This window comes from Saprolegnia parasitica, assembly GCF_000151545.1.
Source record: "Saprolegnia parasitica CBS 223.65 unplaced genomic scaffold supercont2.29, whole genome shotgun sequence".
NCBI lineage: Eukaryota > Oomycota > Saprolegniomycetes > Saprolegniales > Saprolegniaceae > Saprolegnia > Saprolegnia parasitica.
In genome coordinates, this window is record NW_012156423.1 from 357,605 (window position 1) to 376,371 (window position 18,767).

The following is an 18,767-nucleotide window of genomic DNA, read 5'->3' on the forward strand; positions in this document are numbered from 1 at the left end:
AGCGACTTGACCTGCACGATGACCTCGCCGGCCTCGGGCTCGGGCTCGCCGTACAGGACGTCCTGAGTCACGCCCTTGCGGTACCCACTCTTGCGGCCAGCTCCACTCATCTGCAGCAGCAGTACATAGGTCGATGAGCAGTCACACAGGCGGGTACGTACGATCTCGACACTTGCACTTTGCCGCTCCAATATGATTGGCTCTCGGTGGGATAGTTGAGCCCACCAATCGGGGCGATGGCAGAGGTTAAACGTGTTTAAACACGAGTACGATCATGTGCGTTAATTGGGATCCTTGGGGATGCGAGGCGTTGCAGGGGGCGAAATTGGGACGAGGCAAGAGGGTCTTTGACCATATCATTCGACACTGGATTGCGCTCGGGACAGCCACTTGGAGCGCTTGGTTGATAACAACGCCGTTGCTTGCAACTACTCGATACGTGGGCGCGAAGACGCCGGAGCGAGGTGCATGCCGGAGGAGGAGGCTGCATGATGCAAGTCGGCGCGTAGTGTTGTACTAAGAGTGGTAGAGCACACGACATGACCGAAGGGATACCCTGATCGAGCATCTCGATTGATGCAGGTTCAATGCGTGGAACGTGTTTAACGTGTCTCAGGTGCGTTTGACGTTAAACGTCACGTGGCATACGGTTAAACCTGGTTTGAAGGACAGGTCCAAGAGAGTTTGAGTTTTGTGGTGTCAAGATGGCCGGACGCGGACGAGGCAAGGCGGCGACGCTCCCTGCATGGATGACCAACCCGACCAACAGCGTCGCTGCTGCGGCTGCTGCTGCTATCAAGCCTGTCGAAGCCGTCAAGGGCCAGTTCGATGACGCCGACAGCCGCCGGGGCCGCGACCACGGGCACATCTCGTCGCGCGATGCACGCGACCATGGGCACACCTCGTCGCGCGATGCTCGCGACCATGGGCACACCTCATCGCGCGATGCCCGCGATGAGCGAAGCGCATCCAAGCCCGAGCACACGGAAGAGCGCAGCAACCACTCGCGTGGCGAAGAGAGCCGCCACGCGCCGTCCGAGCGATCGGATCGGCGGCGCGACGAGCCCCGGTCGGACCGGTACGAATCCTCGCGCTCGAGCCGCCACGACGACCGCCGCCGCAGCCAGGAACGCAGCAGCCGCCGTGACTCGCGTGACCGCCGTGACAGACGAAGCCGCGAACGTGGCTCCAGCCGTCGTGATTCGCGTGACCGCGGCAGCGACCGCAACCGTGGGTATGGTTCGACGTCCGACCGCGACCGTGGCTACGGCGTCTCGTCCTCGGACCGTGACCGCGGCTACGGCTCGACGTCCGACCGTGATCGTGGCTACGGTGTCTCGTCCTCGGATCGTGACCGTGGGTATGGCCGCGACACGCAGGACTCCCGCAGCCACGGCGCGTCGGACGACCGCCGTCGCAGCCGCTCGCGCGATCGGCGCTAAGCCACGACGGTATCCGCCAGCATTCTATATACCCGCAATCATACAGCGTGCGACTACACTTCAACGTATCTTCTTCAACCGCTCTTACGACAGAAAAGACGTGAGCGCATCGAAAAAGTCGGGCGCGGGCTCCGAGGCGCAGAAGACTTGGCGCTGGTAAAAGTCGGGCAGCGACGAAATCTTGAGGTGGAGGTCGCCCAAGCGCTCGACGAGCGCCGCCTTCTCTTCGGCCACCACTTGCACGGCCTAGCCGCTGTGTTAGTATCAAGTCCCAATCCTCCACAGCGCACCTTGTCAATGTCGGCCTGCTTGGCAACAGTCCACACCACCTGCTCGAGCGCAAGGGCGACCTGGCCATTGGTTGCCATGTCCCCGAGTTGCGTCTCGAGCCGCTCGACGCGTTTCTGGTACCGCTGCAACATCGTCGCCGCGTCCGCGTGGTCGGCGGTCGTGGCGGCAAGCGTCGCTGACGCCGTCGCCAGCTCAGACGTCACGAGGTCGAGCTTGTGCCGGAGCATGTCCTTCTCCTTCTGCAGCACCGAGAGGTCCCGCGAGAGCGCGTCGTGGTCGGTCGCCGCGCTCTTGAGCGCCCGCTGGGCCGTGTGCAGCTCGCCGGCTTGTTTGGCCATCTCGGCGATCGCGGACTCGCGCTCGGTCGTGCGGCCCTTACGCTCGTCACTCAGCTCTTGCGTCAAGGTCTCGCGGATGCTGTCACGGTCGGCTTGCACTACCGAGCCTTGTCAGCAACAGTACTACTTATGAACCCAATACACCTGCATGGAGCGCAGAGGTTGTCTGCGCCAACTGCGCACCAAGCTGCGCCCGCTCGACGCTCACGGCCGTGTGCGCCTGCTGCAGCGCATCCAGCTCCACGCGGCGCGCCGCTTCTTTGGCCGAAACGGCTTCGAGCTGCGCCAGCGTCGACTCGAGCGAGCTGCGCAGCTCCACGTTGCTTGCGCTTGCCGCCTCGAGCTTGTCTTGCACGTTGGCCGCGGCGCTAATTGCGCGAACGTTCTCGAGCTCCAGCGCGTGCAGTTGCGTCTCGAGGTGTCGCTGCGTCGACTCGAGCGCCTATCGCTTCGTAGGACGAGGTCTCGTAGCGCAGCAATCACCGTACGCGTTCGCGGCTCTCGGCGGCGGCGACGGTCGACGCCAGCGTGGCGGCGTGGGCGGCTTCCCGTCGCGCGGCGGCGGCGTCAACGAACGACCACACGTCGTCTCTGAGAAAGGACAAGAGTGCCTTGTTCTTGGCCGCACCGTCGGCCTCTTCGTCGTACGCAGCCAAGAGAGGTGTTAGACGGGCCCGCCACGAGGTCGTCGCATCGTCTGCCGCTGCGTCGAGCATGGTGGCGGCGGCCCTCGCAAGGACGGCGTCGCAGAGTGCGCGCGATTTCACCTGCAGCGATGCAATCTGCGCCGTGCGATCGGCCGTAATCGCCGTCTTCAGACTCTGGAAGCATCGCTTCCGCGCGTCGCCGTCGACCGAGATGCGCTTGTAGACGGTGAGGGCCTTGTCCTGCGCCGATTTGAACGTCGATTCAAAGTGATCTTGGCGCAGGCTCTCGCCGAGGGCGGTGGCCATGACGCAGTGGTACTCGTCGAGGGCGCGCTGCATGGCCGTCTCGCACGTCGCGTCGCTCACGTACTCCCACGCCGCCTTGATGTTTGGCACGGCGCCCGAGTTCATGGTCGCAAGGTACGCACGCACGAGGTGGCACAGCTGCGGCCCGTCCACCACTTGGCCGAGAAGGCGCTTGGGCGATGCAAGCGCCAAGAGGCGAGCTCGGATGCATGCCATTTGCGTGACAAACTCGGACCGGAGGTCGGCGTTGGTGAGCGAGCTCGCGTGCCGCAGCTGGTCTTCGTCGGTCGCGGGTCGCACGAGCGTCATGCTAGAGCCACATGCCATATGAAATGGAGAGGCAATTCAACGACGCACCACTCGCGCTGGGCAAAGAGGGTCCGGATCGAGGCGCGGATGCGGTTGCGCTCGTCGGTGCGGCGGGACGCGCCGTCTCGCGGCTCGAGGGACCGCTCGAGGTACGTCTTGGGCGAGAGCGCAACGCCGTTCTCTTGTATATCGAGGAGGAAATCTCGTAAGAGCCAAACAAACGGAGGAAAGTGCGGGGCGAGCTCGGCCTCGGACGGACCAAAGTCGTCGTCATCGTCATGGTCATGAAGCGTCTTGGAAGCGTCACATGTCGTCGGATTGTGCGTGAGGCACACGTGCTTGGTGAGCTCCGACACAAGAAAGAGGCTAGGTCGTCATGAGCATGCGAGAAGAAGGCGGAGGCGCACCGGTCAATCGCGCCTTCGTCAATGACACCCATGGTGTTGAAGACAAAGACGGAGCTCAAGAGCAGCCCGAGCGAGAAGATCTTGGCGTCGTACGACTCGTCATTGTCGGTCGACGCGATGCCTTCCGTGTCCATGAGCAGCACCTTCTCGCCGCGGTCGTTGCGGACGTTGGCGTCCCAGATCCAGATGCCACGCGTGCACGACTCGGTCGTGGGGCCCACAACGAAGCCGCCAGCCCCGCTCGCTTGGCACATTTGGTTCAAGAAGAAGCTCTTGCCCGTGCTAGCCATAAGTGAGAGGCGGCGACGAGCGGCGGTCGGTCGTATTACCGGTACTGGCCGGCGAGGCAAACAATCGCGAGCGGCTCCAGCTGTAGCGACTGCAGCAGCCTACGCAGAGCGCGTCATGACACTGCCAGTGCTGCATGGTCGCTTACGCTTCGCCCTCGGGCACGACCTCGAGGCCGTCCGCGCCCTGGCGGATCAAGCACACGGGCTGCATCGTCGAGCGTCGAGCAAGATATACCGTCGACTACCGGATACGGAAAGAGGCAACTCCCTCGTTGCACCAGAGACACGCACGTAATGCAATGTGAACTTGACATGCGCGCACTTGGAAACGGTATCCTTGGAAACATTGCCATTGTTTCGACAAAGCAGCAGCCGCATGGGCAAGGACGAGGTCGACGAGAGCGTCTTGGCGGCCAACTTTACGCACCACGTGCAGCAGATCCTCTCGACGATCAAGGAGACGAAGGGCCGCAAGTTTGTCGACTTGGGCCCTGGCGACGCTCGCCCCGAGGTGGGCTACTACGGCGGCCTCGGGCAGAAGCTCCAGCGACTCCATTGCGAGATGCAGGCGCAGCTCTCACCCACGCTCGTCATGGAGCTTCTCGTCGGCTTTGGCGACATGTTCTTTGGTCTGCAAGAATACACGGTCGCGACCATCATGTACGGTCGCGCCAGCAGCCTCTACAGCACCAAGGAGGCGGCGCCGACCTTGTCGGACCGACAGCTGCACGTACGTGCCATGTATGCGTCGGCCCTCTGCGTCGTGCGCCAGCTCAACCAGCGCGACCGGTGCGTCAAGTGCCCGTCGACGCTCCGCCGGCTTGGTGACGCGCTCTCGTCGCTCCAGCAGGCGCTCCAGCATGCGCTCGCGCTGGCCGTCCATCGCGACGTGGTCGCGGACAAGGCGACGCATGCCACTTGCCTCGGTCACGTTCTCAACGGCACGATCCACATCGTAGGCGTCTGCGCGTCGCTGCAAACGCTTCGCTTTGACGCGGACGTCCTTCCGTACCTCAAGTACTGCAGCCTCGCGCTCGATAGCCTCCTTCCACTTGGGACGGTGCAGTTTCTCGCGTGGCGCACGTATATCTACATCCAGATTGCGACGGGCTACAACGGTACAGACACCGTAGTCCATTTGATATATAAACGTCGTATTAGCCCTTGCGCTCAAGCACCCAGAGAAGCGCGACGCGCTCTGGAAGTCCGCCCTCGCCGCACTTGACCTCGGACTCAAGCGCGTGCACCGGCTCCGGCAGGAAGAAGAGCTCGATTTGCCGCTGCCCGAAGCGACCGACGCTGCGTTAAAGACCGCCGAGCGGGACCTTCAGATCGCAAAGTTTCCAATCGCGCGCTGCATCAAAGCACCAAGTGCGCCGCAGCTACTGGTCAGCGTGGCCAAAGCCGATGTCGAGAGCGCGTTCTCGGACGCGACCGCGCGCGCCCGGGCGATGCTGCACAGCCTCTCGGTTCCGTCGGCGTCGTCGTCATGGATCTACTTTGGCCACTGGATCAAGCCTACCGAGCCGCCATCGCCCGTCGTCATCGCGCCAGCCGACGTCGCGACGATGCTCCAGGCACTCGAGGGTCTTGCTACGACGCTGTCGAAAGACGAGCACGTTCGCTTGCTCAAGCTCTGCGTGCGCTACAAGCACTGGGACACGTTTGCCGAGGTCTACAGCAGCGTCCACCCGCGGCTCTCGGCCGGTGTCGCCAAGGACGAAGTCGACGTCTTCCACGCCTTCGTGCTCGTGATGCAGGATGTGCCGGACGAAATGTCGGTGACGAACCTCCACGGCGACCACCTCTCGCGCCTCGTGGTCGTCTTGCAGGCCGCTGCACGCAACGACGCGCTCTGCGCACTGCGCCGCGACGTCCTCGCCGAGGTCGTTCTCGCGTTGTGGCACGCGTGCATCGTCCCGAGCCTCAAAGCGCTCGACGAGAGACTGCCCGGCGAAGATGTCCCCGTGGCTCTCCAAGAGCTCACAAAGGACGTACTCTTTGCGATGCACGTGGTCGCGCACGCGATCGATCTCGACGACGTCGTGTGGCGCGCGATTGTCGCGCTGCGCCTCGGACGCCTCCTCGCCGACGTCGGTGACACCCGTCGCGGTATCCAAGTGCTCCGCGTCGGCCTCGATCGGATCAGCGTCGCCCGAAGCGCCTGCGTCGACGTGCAGCTGCACGACGAAGTGACATCGACGCCCGACGGTCGCCGTATACTCCATGGCGCGGCGTACGGAGCGTCGATCCTTCTCGACGCCGCCTTCCTTCCGTCCAGTACCCCCACCGACGGCGCGCTCTTTCAAATGCAGCGCCTGAACCGGTTGCTCGCGAGCTTGGAAACCGACATGACGCTCCTGCTCTATGAATGCGAGTACGACGACCTACTCCGCGCGTGCGGGCGCAAGGCGTTCGCGCACCTCGAAGCGCGCCTCGTCGCCGAGTGCAACCGAAATGACTACCGACGTGGCTTGCTTTTACTGCAAGCCGCCCGACGTCGCGCCAAAGGTACTTAAGTACCTGCTATCTCACTCATGCGCCGAGGGGAAAAATGCAACTAGGTCGCGACGAGCAAGAGTCGTGCTTGGCCGACGCGCTCCGTTGCTTCCACGCGCTCCGCGACGATGAGCTCGACGTACGCCATGCACCCGAGCCCGAGGCGCCAGCGCCGTCCGTGCACATGAAGCCACCGGCGCCCCGCCTTGCCTCGCGGGGCGCCACGTTTGTGTCGCTTCGGCTCGCACCCTTTACGCCGCTCAAGAAACGCGTGTCCTATTACATGGTGTTTGGGAAAGCCACCGGCGCCGGCACAGACGTCTCGCTCAATAATATGGCGTTCCCCGGCACGGGCATGGTCGTCGATGGATCCGAGTCGCTGGTCCGATAGTCGGTTCTAGGCGCCAACCTCTCACTGATTGGATCTATGTAGGTGACGATCTCGGGTCTCTTGCCCAACGAGAGCTATGTGTTTGCTGCCGCAGCCTACGACAGCAAGAATGCGGTCATTGAAGGCATTGGCGCCACGTCGCGTCCCGTCGTAACGCTGCACCCGCTCGTACTGCCTCTGTGCTACGGTCTTTTAGCCCACGTTGCCGAGGACCTCGGACACTTGTAGGAACAAACACTCGTCGTGTAGCGACTGATGGCATGATAGACCGATCGCACTGCAAGCGGCCAAAGCGGTGTACACCGAGTTTGTCGACGAAGCGCCAGCGCGGAATCGGTGGCGCGTCAGCCCGCTCTTTTCCCATGCGCTCAAGCTCGACCGGTCGCTCGACGGCGCACCCCGGGGCGCGATCGCAGAATACCCGATGCATGTCTTGCATGTCTTCTTGCGCTGCGTGTTTGTCCTCATCGGACCCGAAGTCGGCGAGCCGGCCACCGACGGCCGGCTTCCATGCGCCAGTGGCAGGCGTGTCGTCGTCGAAGATCAGCTTCACGTTCTCAGCACCATCAACCGTGCTATGCTCGCGCTGGAAGTCGCCGCGCTCACAGGCCACCACGAGTACATGGCCAGCGTGAGCCACCGGCTGTACCGGCTCATGGTGCCGCTCCTGCATCTGCCGAGCTCGGGCGGTGCGCTCTTCCAGCCGCTCTGCATGCTTCTCGAGGTACGCGCTTGCTGCTGTTCAGTGTATCGATGGCGGGAGTAGAGTCTGCAGCTTGTGCCTGAAAAGCATTGGGACAGCGCGTTGTACGCGACGTACATGTGTGCGAGCTTTGAGCTGCTCCGCATGGCGACCGAGATGGACGAGCTCAAGGCCGTGCACGCGTGCTTGAAGCTCCACGACGATCGTCTGAGGCATCTCTATACGCACGTGCACGCGCCGTTCCGATCGGCGAACGTCCAAGCCCGCAGCCTCCGCGACAGCATCTTCTTGAACAGCGAGTGGATGGCACAGCTCGAGCTCAGCGCGACGACGACGATCTCGGCGCCGGATGTCGAGAAGACAAAGGGCAAAGTGACGCCCCGTGACGAAATGCACAAGGCGTCGTCGGTCGAAGAGGCGCTGCCGGGTCTGGCCAACGTGGTCAAAGCCGCGAACGAGCTACGAACGTTCTTTCTGCACCACAGGGAGTACCTTCCGTATGTCTGTCGCGTCGTGCGGCTCGGTATCGACCGCGGGGAGAAGGGCCTCGAGTCGATCTTGCACGGCGCCATGTGGTCTTGTAAGCTCGTCCTCTCGTCCGAGGCGAAGCGTACATTGCAGCAGCTCGACGCCGCCGAGCTCGTGCCCGAGCCACCGACACAAGCACCGGTGGCAGACGCGCCATCCTCCGCACGTGGTGCGGATCCCACAGCGACGACCGTCGAGACGACTCCGCAAGACGCGTCTCTAGCGGCGCCACCCGATGTCGTCGATGCCGACGTCTACCTTTGGAGCGGCCAAGTGTTTTTCCTGCGTGGCCTGCTGCACGTGTGTCCTCTACTAAAATACCATAGCCATTGGTGCGCTCATACTGTATATGCTGCTAGGTCGCACCGGCGTCGCCGCACGCTGACGAAGCCACGCTCAACCATTTGCAAGGGCCCGAGCACGACCTCTCGTGGCTCTACCTCCGTCCTCGTCGTCGTCCTTGCCAGCGGCGTATTCCAGCCCTGGCGACCGACCTCGGCACGACGGCGTGCACCAGCTCCTTCTCAACATGGCGACAGCAACGCAGCTGTTTTACCATGCACAGGCATGGCCGAATCTGCTCGAAGCGGTGCGCGCCATGTGGAACGGCCTTTGGCTCGCGTGGGTCTCGCCCCTCGAGTTTCAGAACGGCGGCTACGACTGGCAGCCGCTCTTTGTGTGCTGCATGCGGAGCTGGGACGTCCTCGAGCTCCATACCTTCAACGTCATCCACGATGACGCGGACGTCTTGCATCGGTCGATGGACGCTGTCGATATCGAACGCCCGGTCGTCGCCACCTCGTCGCAGCTCGCGGCAGCGGCCGACGCGACGCCCGGTCTCGACCTCACGTGGCTCACCAAGGTCACACTCTTTACCCTCCAAGTGCTCTGCCATGGTCGCGAGTGGCAAAAGCTCGTCGTCCTCGGGAAGCGAGGCCACGTGCTCAGCGGCGGCCAGAGCGCGATTTCGGAGCTCCTTCTTCCTTGGGTCGTGCACGCCCAAGGGCAGCGCATATGTATCCAAGACGCACGCGTCGAGAGCGCGACGTCGGACCTCGCAGCGTTCATCAAGGCGTTTGAAGACAGCCAGGCCAAGAAGAAGAAGAAGCGGAGCCGCCTCGTGGTGCACGAGGTCATTTCCGACGAAGAGCGCGCGTTCCTGACTGCGCGCAGCGTGCACGAAGCGCACCTACGGGACTTGACGGCGGCTCAAACGATCCTGAAGGACCATGGGACGCTGCTCCAGTCGTGGCTGGACCTCCTCACGCGCTCGAAAAACATGTGTCTCCAGGCGCTGGACCGCGCGCAGAAGAACGTCCTTCGGCGCTACGTCCTCGGCGACGACGCGATCTCCAAGCGCGAGATCCTCGGCGCCTTGAAAGCCTGCATTGGCCTCTGTCGTCAGAAGCGCGCGACGCTCCAGCTCACGCTCGCGCTGATGGAGCAAGGCGACTACCTCTTCGCCGAGCACGATGTTCCTGGCGCGATCAAGGCGTGGACCGACGCGATCGACGCGGTCTTTGGTGCGCTGGACGCGCGCTTGCACTGGCGAACGATCCTCGCGAAGGCGACGATGTCGCTGAACGGCGACGGCGCCGTCATTGCGCTCGTGTGCGTCCAGTTGGTCGGGAAGCTGGCGTGGGCGCTGAGCACCGACGACCTCCACGCGCGCCTCGAGTGCGCGCTGTTGGGCAGTGCCGTCATCACGACCTTCTTCACTGGGTCGCTTCCGCACCCCGACGCGAGCACACCCGCCGCATTTGCATCCTACACGGCCAAAGACCTCGTGTCGTTCTTGCCCGAGCTGCACCTGAAGCTCGCGCACCCGGCGTCCTTGGTGCTGGCCTGCAGCACCTTGCTCGAGACGCTCCTCGTACACCGGCAGTATATCCAAGTGCTTCCGATGGCGTGCGCGCTGGAAGCGATGGCAACAACGTACCTCCGCGACGCCCGCGGGGTCGTCCAGGCCAAACGCATGAAGGCCGAGGCGTGCATCGGCGCAGGCTACATGCGCGACGCCTGTCGTCTCCTGAGCGACATTTGCAACAAGCCGCAAGTCGCGTTCGCATCGTCCAAGAGGCTCGGCGACCCGGACAACGAGCCCGTCCTGCGCTGGCTCTGCGACCTCAGCGTCGAGACGCTCTTGCGAGAGCTCCAAGCCAAAATTGGGAGCAGCCGCGTCGCCCACCTCGTGCTGCTCACGCTACTTCGCTGGATCGTGGCCCTCGCGGCCCACGAAGGCGCGTCTGCCCAGGGCACGGCGCTGCGCGCGGCGCTAAACGCTGCCGCCACCACCCTCCAGGTACCAACTTGCAGTATACACGCAACCAATGCATATTGCGATTCGCGTAGGCGAGTGTACTCAAGTCGTCGTCACCGCCCTCGGAAGCGCCGCCGCCGAGCGCGCGCAAGGGAGCCGAGCCCCCCGAGCCGGTGGTCCCATTGGTTCACGACACGGAGCCGCTGCACCTGTGCGACATCACCAAGGTCGCGTGCGAGTGCGACGTTCTCCTCGCGACCATCGCGCTGCAAGACGGGTTCGTCGAGGTCGCGCGCACCGCCCTTGTGCGTGGCATGAAGCTCTACAGCACAACGCCCAAGCTCGAGCGCGACGACGATCGCTTCTTTGACGGCGTCTCGTCCGAGCTCAACGTGCTCTACTGGCTGGACTGCCGCCTCTTGAGCGTGCGCTGTGATATCGCGCAAGGCCACTACGACGATGCGATCGCACTGGCCGACGTCGCGCTCGACGAGGCGGCGAGCGCCCACGACCGCGTCTTTACGCGGCAGCTGCGCGCGCTGCGCATCCAAGCGCAACTGCTGCGCGGCGACAGGGCGCTCGCACTGGCCGACGCGCAGACGTGGGTGACGGACGACGACGCCGGGCTGCCGAGCCTCACGCGCGCCGAAGTGTGCATCGGGCTGAGCGCCAACCACCGCACGGACGCTATCGCGAGCCGCTGCGTCGACGATCACATTGACGCGCTGCGGAAGAGCGTCGCCGTGCTCAGAACGCGGTGGCGACCACCGACGCACTCTTGGCGCACCAAGGTCCTCTCGATGAATCTCAAACGGTCCGTCTCCACTCTATTCTAGGCTGGATGGGCCTCGCACACACGCGTCATCGCACGGAGCTTCTCAACCTCTACCTCCCTAATGTGCCCATGTTTGTGGTGCTTCAAGCGCTTGTGGTGGCCCGGCAGCTCGACTTGCACCGCGCGTCGCCCGACGACGTGGCCCTGGAGCATCTCTTGCCTGCCATTACGGTACCTCGTTCTTGCGATATGTGGATGCCATGGATGGAGTGACGATGGTGTTCGCACTAGAGCGGTCTCGAGGCGCTCGGGCACGTGTGTCATCCGCCGAGCTACCTCAAGCCACTTTTACTCTTCTTCAGAGGCGCGGTGCTCCGTCGGTTGGCGTCGCCTGGCGCCGTGGACGCGTTCCTGGAAGCGCTCACGCTTTGGATCAAGGACGGCGGACACCCACGGAGTCTCATGTACAATGCGTGCATGGAGCTTGTTGTTGTGTTTGGCAGCAGACGCTCGGACGCGGACATGCAGGCCGCGTTCCACTACCTCCAGCTCGCCTGCAAGCTCCAGGACCAGGAGGTGACTTATGGAACTCGAGTGCGCTCAACGCGACGAGCGCAAGTGGCCTCGGGACGCTCCCAAGCTTTCTGCAGCAAGAAATCCTTGCGAGCGCGAAATCCTCGGCAACGGGCGGGAGTGCGCCGACGATGGAGCAGTTGGGGTACCTCGTCTTGCCCTACTTTATCTCGATCGCCCGCGAGCACGACGTGGTATTTGACGCGCGTCTTAGCAGCCAGCTCCATCGCGCCCTCGTCTCGCTGCACGCGTTCCTAGCAACCAACCACAGTGGGTACGCCAAGCTCTGTCTGCCATCCTTGCCGCCCGTGCCGAGAGACGACCCCGAGATTCCCGGTGGCCTCGTGTGCGTGCAGTGGCTCCAGACGGCGCCGGACATGGGCGACATGTACTATGCACTCGGCACAGCGACGAGTGCTCACGACACGCGGTTCGCAGACGCGCCACTCTTGAGCCGCAAGGTAAACGCCAAAGACGTGAGGAGTATCAACGTATCGAGAAAAATCGTAGCACCAAGTGAGCTGGTCGGCGGTGCGGGCGCTCAAGGCCGACATTTCGCGGCTTCGACACGTGCTCCAGGACAAGGAAGACCGCATCGGAAAGCCGCAGGCCGCTTTGGACGCGGTGTTGGCGCAGATTGCGTCGCTCCTTCAACCTCGCGCCCAGGACGACGATGGCGCGGGTTCAAATCCGGCTCGGGACCACGCTGTGCCGCATGCGATAGCGTGCTCTCTCGACGATGTGAGTGTGCTCGAGCGCGTCTTTTGCACGTCGCGTGGCAGCAACGTACCGCATCCCGCGATCTGCTACTTCTTGCGGCACGTCCTGGCGGCGCCAGACGAGGCACCCGACAAGCCGTGATCCCTCCTCGGTCAAAAATCGCAAAAATCTCAAAAATCGTACTTTTACTCCATCAAGACTTGCAAGGCAGTACGAGGGGTACTGAATGGTTCCCCAGGGCGGTACGCGATACCCACGGCGTCCTCTCTATCGAAACACGGTCGTGTGCTGGAGGCTGCTCAGCAAGAGCAACAAGAGGTCCTGACACGAGGTCACTTTGACACCAGAGACGACAGGCGCATGCAATTACCTGCAACACCTTGTCGGACGGACCCTGCTTGCGCTTTTCAAAAATGAGCGTCAAGTAGACGCACGCGTCGACGCGAGCCACCGCATACGTACTCGCCGGCTTCTTCTCGTGGTGGATCGTACTACAAGTCCGTGCCATCATTACGAGGATGCGACCACTTGACACAACGATTACATGGGCGACGTGTGGGCCGTCTTGGCCTTGGCGTCCCACGGCGGGAGGTCCTGGAGCAGGCCCACGAGGTTGGGAAAGTGCCGCGGCACAAAGTGCTCGGGCGGCTCGGCCTTGGGGTAGCAGTAGACTAGAGAGGATGTCGTGGCCGAAGCACGTAAATCAACGAGGACGTACCGACGGGAAATGACGCGACGCCCCACAGCGGCGCGAATTCCCCGTGAATGTCTTCGTCGTAGCGCGACACTTTGCCGAAATACGTCTTGTTGGCGGCGCGGATCCGGTTCGCCGACGACTTTTTCGGGCCCGCGATCGTTTGCGACGGACAGAGGTAGCCTTTGGCGTGGAAGGCGCTGGGAGGAAGGGCCGCCGCATCGAGCACGAGCATGAGCTGCGCGCTCTCGCTGTGGTCGCGCAAGACTAGACGCGCATATTCGATGCAAGCACGATCGCGGTTGCAACGTACAGTGGCGAGAAAAAAACGTGTCGATGAGCTCCGTGTACGAAAGGCCGACGTGGTTGACGATGGATTTCGGCGCCGGGAGAATGCCCCGCGGCTGCATGTGTCCGTCGATTTGATCGAGCCACTAGTGAGATATATGAGACATGCGGTATGGCATCCTTGCGGACTCTGTGAAAGTAGAGCGTAAACTTGGCGACGAGCGACTGGAAGAGCGTTTTGGACCACCGAAAGAGCGGCAGCACAATCGCGTCATCTAGACACGTCACGATGACATACCATTGACGCGTCGGCAGACGCACCAAACGGCACGGCGTGCTGCGAGTTGGAGAGCGAGTGCGCACTAGGCTGCAGCACGTTCGACGACGACTCGCCACGCTTGAGAAGCTTTGCGATCGGATGCGGCTTGGCACTACAATGGCAGTCGAGTCTGTCAGTGGATAGACTGTAGAACGCTTTGGATACCTCAGGTGCACCTTGCTCTCCAACGACGGGCGGCCTGGCGGCGTCGGGAGCACGCGATCCGAGTTGCGGGACGTGCGCGAAATGCGCAGATCCGTATTGGTGGCGTCCGGTGACTCGTCGTCGTCGTCGTCGGCTTGGTCCAAAAGGTCAGCCCACGCGCCGAGCTGCCTAGTAGTTGCACGAACATCGTCGCCTCGCTTCATACGACAAGACACACTGTTTGAGCTTGTGGAGCGCCATGATCGAGTGGAGGTAGTTGTACTGCGAGAGCATCATCTCGCACTTGAGTGCGGCGCGAATCGTTTGCACCTCCATCGTCGCCGCCGTTTGAAGCGCCTATCATCATGATCGTCTCTGCGATCGACGTTGCGTGCTCGTGTACGTAGAAGAAGGGGTGCTCGAGCGTGCGCAGAGCGTTTTGGATGTTTTCAAGCGACTGCTCCTTCTGGAGACGCATACATAAACAACAACGTCCAGATTCAGGGGTAGAGAGCACCTCTTTGTAGTCGAAGAGGTAGTGGACATGCGGCTTCTCGCGCGCGAGGCCGAGGTAGAAGGATACAAGAAGGAGGCGTTGCTACGCGCGGAGGTCGGTCCTTGCCAACAATCCCACGAAGAACCATAGTACCTCAAAGTACCGGCTGCACTGGTCGAGGAAGGATTTGTACTCGACGATGCGCACGGACGGCGGGCCCTCGTAAAACTGATCGAACTCGGAGAGGTTGGACGCGACCGACCCGACGCTGGACGGGTTCTCGTTGAGAAAGGTCTAGTTCGCTATGAGCACGGACGCCATGGTGGAGGTAGCGTACTTGGTCGCTCTGCCACGAAAACCTTAGCGAGTCGTAATAGCCAGAAGGGGCGACTACCGTGGGGGTGCTGCACTTGGCAGCGAGCGATGGCCCGTCTCTGTCCACGTCCGACTCGGACCCGGCCTTGTCGCGCCGATGAAAATGCAACAAGTCGGCGCACACGAGGCTCTGCGTCTTGAGCTGGAGGTACAAGCTGCGCAGCGTGTCCTTGTACAAATACTCGGGCTGCAAGTACGTCATCTTATGGTACGTGGATTCGCAGTCGGCCCACATGTGCAGCATGCGCGAGAGGTGGCGCCACTCGCGGTTCCCGTCTTGCTCGAGCGGAACGCCGTCCTTCGCCTGCGAAACGCCGTCATGTGACCGTCATGGCCCACCAAGTAGGAAGAGGAGCGTACGTTCTTGTAGCGGTAGTTCGCCATCGCGTCCAGGAACGACGGCAAATGCGCTTGGAGGAGCTCGCTCAGCTCGTGCTGCGCCTTGGACATGACGATAGAATTTGTTCCAACGTTGCGACGCCAATTTTATCCGGAATTCCAACGCCGGTATGAATTCCGGATACTAGCCAAGAAATACGCTGCCATAACGGCATGTAGCGCGTCGCCGCACCTCCAACGACCCATGGAAATGGTACGTGGGTTCATAGAGGTATAATAGGACACGCACGCCGACGAGTACGAATGCAAATTCGGCACCAGCAGGTCCAGCCGCTTGCTCGGCGGACGGCTCCGGTCATTAAAAGTGGCATCTGCCGCGTTTAAGAGAGCATATCCGGTATTTCGCGCCGAGCCAAGCAAGCGGTCCAAACGAACCGGCCATGTCCTTCCTTTCTGCTGCGCTGGTAGATGACCTCGGCGAGCATGGGCTACGTGAGGCTCATGACGCCTCTTCCTCTAGGGCGACGACCTGACCCGCCAGATCCACGCGTCCAAGATCTTGGTCGTCGGCGCCGGTGGCATCGGTACCTCGAGCATCGTCGTCGTTCGCTCAGCTCGTTATTAGGCTGCGAGCTTCTCAAGAACCTCGTCTTGAGCGGCTTTGTGGACATTACGATCGTGGACCTCGACACGATCGATGTGTCCAACTTGAACCGGCAGTTTCTCTTCCGCTCGCAGCACGTGGGCATGAGCAAGGCGATCGTGGCCCGCGAGGTCGCGCTCCAGTGTAGCTCGCTGCTCGATTCTCGTTGGTCCTTATACCTCCTCTGCATGTAGTCAACCCGTCGGCCAAGATCACGGCGCACCACGAAAACATCAAGTCGAGCCGATACGCGATCGAGTACTTTGAGCAGTTTGCGCTCGTGCTCAACGCCCTCGACAACGTCGACGCGCGCAAGCACGTCAACCGGCTCTGCCTCGCGGCCAACGTCCCGCTCATCGAGAGCGGCACGACTGGGTACCTCGGCCAAGTCTCGGTCATCAAGAAGGGTGAGACCGAGTGCTACGAATGCACGGAGAAGGCGACGGCCAAGGTGTACCCGATCTGCACGATCCGCAGCACGCCCGACAAGATGGTGCACTGCATTGTCTGGGCAAAGGAGTGCTACAAGCTGCTCTTTGGGAAGACGCAGGACTCGATGCTCTGGGAGGACCCGACCAACGACGACAAGTCGGCCTTCATGGACAGCATCCTGGCGCGGGACCTTGCGCCGACCGAGTATGCGCGCGGCGTCTTCCGCGGTCTCTTTGAGCACGAGATTCAAAAGAAGCTCGACATCAAGACGTACAAGACAGCGACCAAGATGCCCCGGACGATCGTTCTCGACGATCTCTCGCTGCCGCCGCCGCCCGTCGACAAGTGGCACGACCGCATGCTCTGGTCGCTCGACGCCTGCGCGCAGACGTTCCTCGATACGGTCGCCACGATTCTTTCTTCCAACGACGACGTCGGAAGCCTCGAGTTTGATAAGGACGATACGCACGCGATGCACTTTGTCGCGGCCGCCGCCAACCTCCGCGCGCACGTCTTCCAGATTCCGATGGAGTCGCTGTTTGCGTGCAAGGGCATCGCGGGCAACATCATTCCGGCGATTGCAACGACCAACGCGATTGTCGCCGGCCTCCAAGTGCTCGAAGCGTTCAAGCTCATTCGTCTCTCGCTCGAGACGACCAAGTCGATTGCGACCACGTGCAAGTACACGTACTGCAACCGGTCCTGGGACGGCCGCGGCGTGCTCCTCAACCCCGTCGCGCTCTCGGTGCCGAATCCTAAGTGCTTTGTGTGCTCGCGCCAAGTGCTCGACCTCGCGCTCATGCTCAAGACGACGACGCTCCAGCAGCTCGTGGACCACGTGCTCAAGAAGCGCATGGGCATGAACGCGCCGACCGTCTCGATTGGTGCCAACACGATTTACGAGGAAGGCGAGGACGCCGAAGAGAGTCTGCGCGTGAACCTCGCCAAGCGCCTCGACGAGCTTCCTGGCGGCGGCGTCCACCACGACACGGTGCTCACGGTCGAGGATTTCTCGCAGGATTTCAACAGCTCGCTCTGCATCAAAGACTGGGCGCCGGCCGCCGAGGCGGCGGACGAGCCATCGGCGTTTCCCTTCTTGCTCGGCCCTGAATTTGCCAAGTGGAAGCTCGAGCAGACCAAGACGATGGCCGACAAGGACGGTGGCAAGGACGACGACGACGACGATATTGTTGTCGACGACCTCCACGAGAAGCGCAAGCCGCCAGCGGCGCTGGAGTCGCCGGCGCACAAGCGCGCCAAGCTCGACTAAGCACGCCTAATGACGAAGGCTATTACATACATCGCAAGCCTGTTTACAGGCGTCGTCTTGCCGTCGTGAACCATCTCCATCCACTATCATCATCATCCTGCATCCTCTCGATGGATAAAGCGATGCCTGGAACGTGCTCTTACTCCCATCTGTGGCTGGTCGTTGCATGGCCCTCCATCGCCATGCTAGCCGGCGCCGCATGGTAGAGTAGGCAGTCGCATGTGTCGGGCGCGGACCTCGGCGCTCATCATGGAGCTGCTTCTGCCCGCGGTCGGTCGGCGGCGCGTCCTCCATTATGCAATCGCGATGTGTAGTAATTAAATGCAACGGAAACATAATGCATACAAACAATGGGTGTAAAATCTGGGCTTAAAACGGTTTGTAATAAAATACACACGCGCCGGCAGCCGACGTGCCATGTGCGGAACAATTTCCGTGCAAAAAATCGAAGTTGCTGCCCGTACCGTCCATTGCTTCCGTCGACGCGACTGCGCCGACGACCTGGACGACGACAACGACCGACGACATGGCCTCGGGCAACGACGTGGTGCTCACGGAGCGATCGCAGGCTCCTTTGCTCCATGGCGATAAGGCCGCGCCGGCGACCGGCCTCGGTGTCGTCAACAACATCGACATGCACGCAGTCCAGCACAACGGGCTCTACAGCAGCCCGCAGCCGGCGCATGCTTTAAAGCGAGGCCGATCACCATCCACAGTGTCCAGCCTCGACGATGGCGTTGCAGTGGACGCCGCCACAGCGTCGATCATAACGGCTACGCGTACGTGCTGTCACACCTTTTGTGTTCATGCTCATGGCCAACGACTGGTAGACACGAAAGAGTGTGCTTCGTCGCCTCCGCGCATCCCTGTAAGCGTGCACGGCGAACCATTGTCTTCGAGCACACGCCTTACCGACCAAGACGGGCCAGCGACGCAGAGCATTCCAATAGATGCAGCATCCAGCACGAAGCGCCGCAGAGAGCTTTCCAACAACACATCGCCGACACCATCCAATGCCATGTCAACGCCTCCGTCGGTCGTCGCGAAGCGCAAGAAGATTGCGACGAAGAATCGGTTCTTGAACCTCTTGCAGATCGACATGAAGGAGCCGGCGCCCGAGAAACCCAAGCCACGCAACGAACTCGCTAGCAACGATGCCAAGCCAGCGGCCAAAGCACGCACGCAAACGGCGCCGCCACGGCGACGCGCGTGCGCGACCAACCCGTCGCCCAAGTCGCGGCGCGCTTCGACCGGCGCCCCTCGCGCCAAAGGCAAGCGCAAGCTCTCG

At 62.1% G+C, this 18,767-nt stretch overlaps 6 protein-coding genes across 6 annotated transcripts in view; 3 read left to right on the forward strand and 3 right to left on the reverse strand.

Moving 5' to 3' along the window:
• SPRG_20336 (hypothetical protein) overlaps positions 1–110 on the reverse strand; it is a gene marked incomplete at both ends in the record, with an annotated part of 676 nt that extends 566 nt beyond the window's left edge. Inside the window, one exon of the mRNA XM_012346556.1 lies at positions 12–110. Coding sequence (XP_012201946.1) covers positions 12–110 — 99 coding nt within the window. The remainder of the gene's footprint in view (positions 1–11) is intronic.
• Positions 111–704: 594 nt separating this feature from the next.
• SPRG_07081 (hypothetical protein) lies at positions 705–1,442 on the forward strand (the record flags this gene model as incomplete). Its single annotated transcript, XM_012346536.1, has 1 exon — positions 705–1,442. The coding sequence occupies one exon, from the start codon at positions 705–707 to the stop codon at positions 1,440–1,442; it is 738 nt and encodes a 245-aa protein (XP_012201926.1).
• An 84-nt stretch (positions 1,443–1,526) lies between these two features.
• On the reverse strand, positions 1,527–4,241 carry SPRG_07082 (hypothetical protein; the record flags this gene model as incomplete). Its single annotated transcript, XM_012346537.1, has 8 exons — positions 1,527–1,688; positions 1,733–2,169; positions 2,216–2,513; positions 2,560–3,334; positions 3,382–3,699; positions 3,741–4,022; positions 4,070–4,129; positions 4,177–4,241. 8 exons carry the CDS (start codon positions 4,239–4,241, stop codon positions 1,527–1,529), a joined length of 2,397 nt encoding a protein of 798 aa, XP_012201927.1.
• Positions 4,242–4,394: 153 nt separating this feature from the next.
• Positions 4,395–12,672, forward strand: SPRG_07083 (hypothetical protein). Its single transcript, XM_012346538.1, has 12 exons — positions 4,395–5,148; positions 5,192–6,541; positions 6,595–6,911; positions 6,963–7,144; positions 7,188–7,644; positions 7,687–8,451; positions 8,511–8,595; positions 8,619–10,453; positions 10,504–11,202; positions 11,248–11,417; positions 11,478–12,220; positions 12,270–12,672. Exons 1-11 carry the CDS (start codon positions 4,407–4,409, stop codon positions 11,764–11,766), a joined length of 6,891 nt encoding a protein of 2,296 aa, XP_012201928.1. The 5' UTR covers positions 4,395–4,406; the 3' UTR covers positions 11,767–12,220; positions 12,270–12,672.
• Positions 12,673–13,019: 347 nt separating this feature from the next.
• Positions 13,020–15,245, reverse strand: SPRG_07084 (hypothetical protein; the record flags this gene model as incomplete). Its single annotated transcript, XM_012346539.1, has 12 exons — positions 13,020–13,150; positions 13,198–13,440; positions 13,487–13,607; positions 13,651–13,736; positions 13,783–13,892; positions 13,946–14,113; positions 14,163–14,281; positions 14,328–14,390; positions 14,442–14,522; positions 14,574–14,714; positions 14,758–15,099; positions 15,156–15,245. The coding sequence occupies 12 exons, from the start codon at positions 15,243–15,245 to the stop codon at positions 13,020–13,022; spliced, it is 1,695 nt and encodes a 564-aa protein (XP_012201929.1).
• A 272-nt stretch (positions 15,246–15,517) lies between these two features.
• On the forward strand, positions 15,518–17,479 carry SPRG_07085 (hypothetical protein; the record flags this gene model as incomplete). The annotated part of the gene is made up of 4 exons (XM_012346540.1): positions 15,518–15,598; positions 15,655–15,718; positions 15,760–15,921; positions 15,972–17,479. Exons 1-4 carry the CDS (start codon positions 15,575–15,577, stop codon positions 17,477–17,479), a joined length of 1,758 nt encoding a protein of 585 aa, XP_012201930.1. The 5' UTR covers positions 15,518–15,574.
• Positions 17,480–18,767: the final 1,288 nt, after the last annotated feature.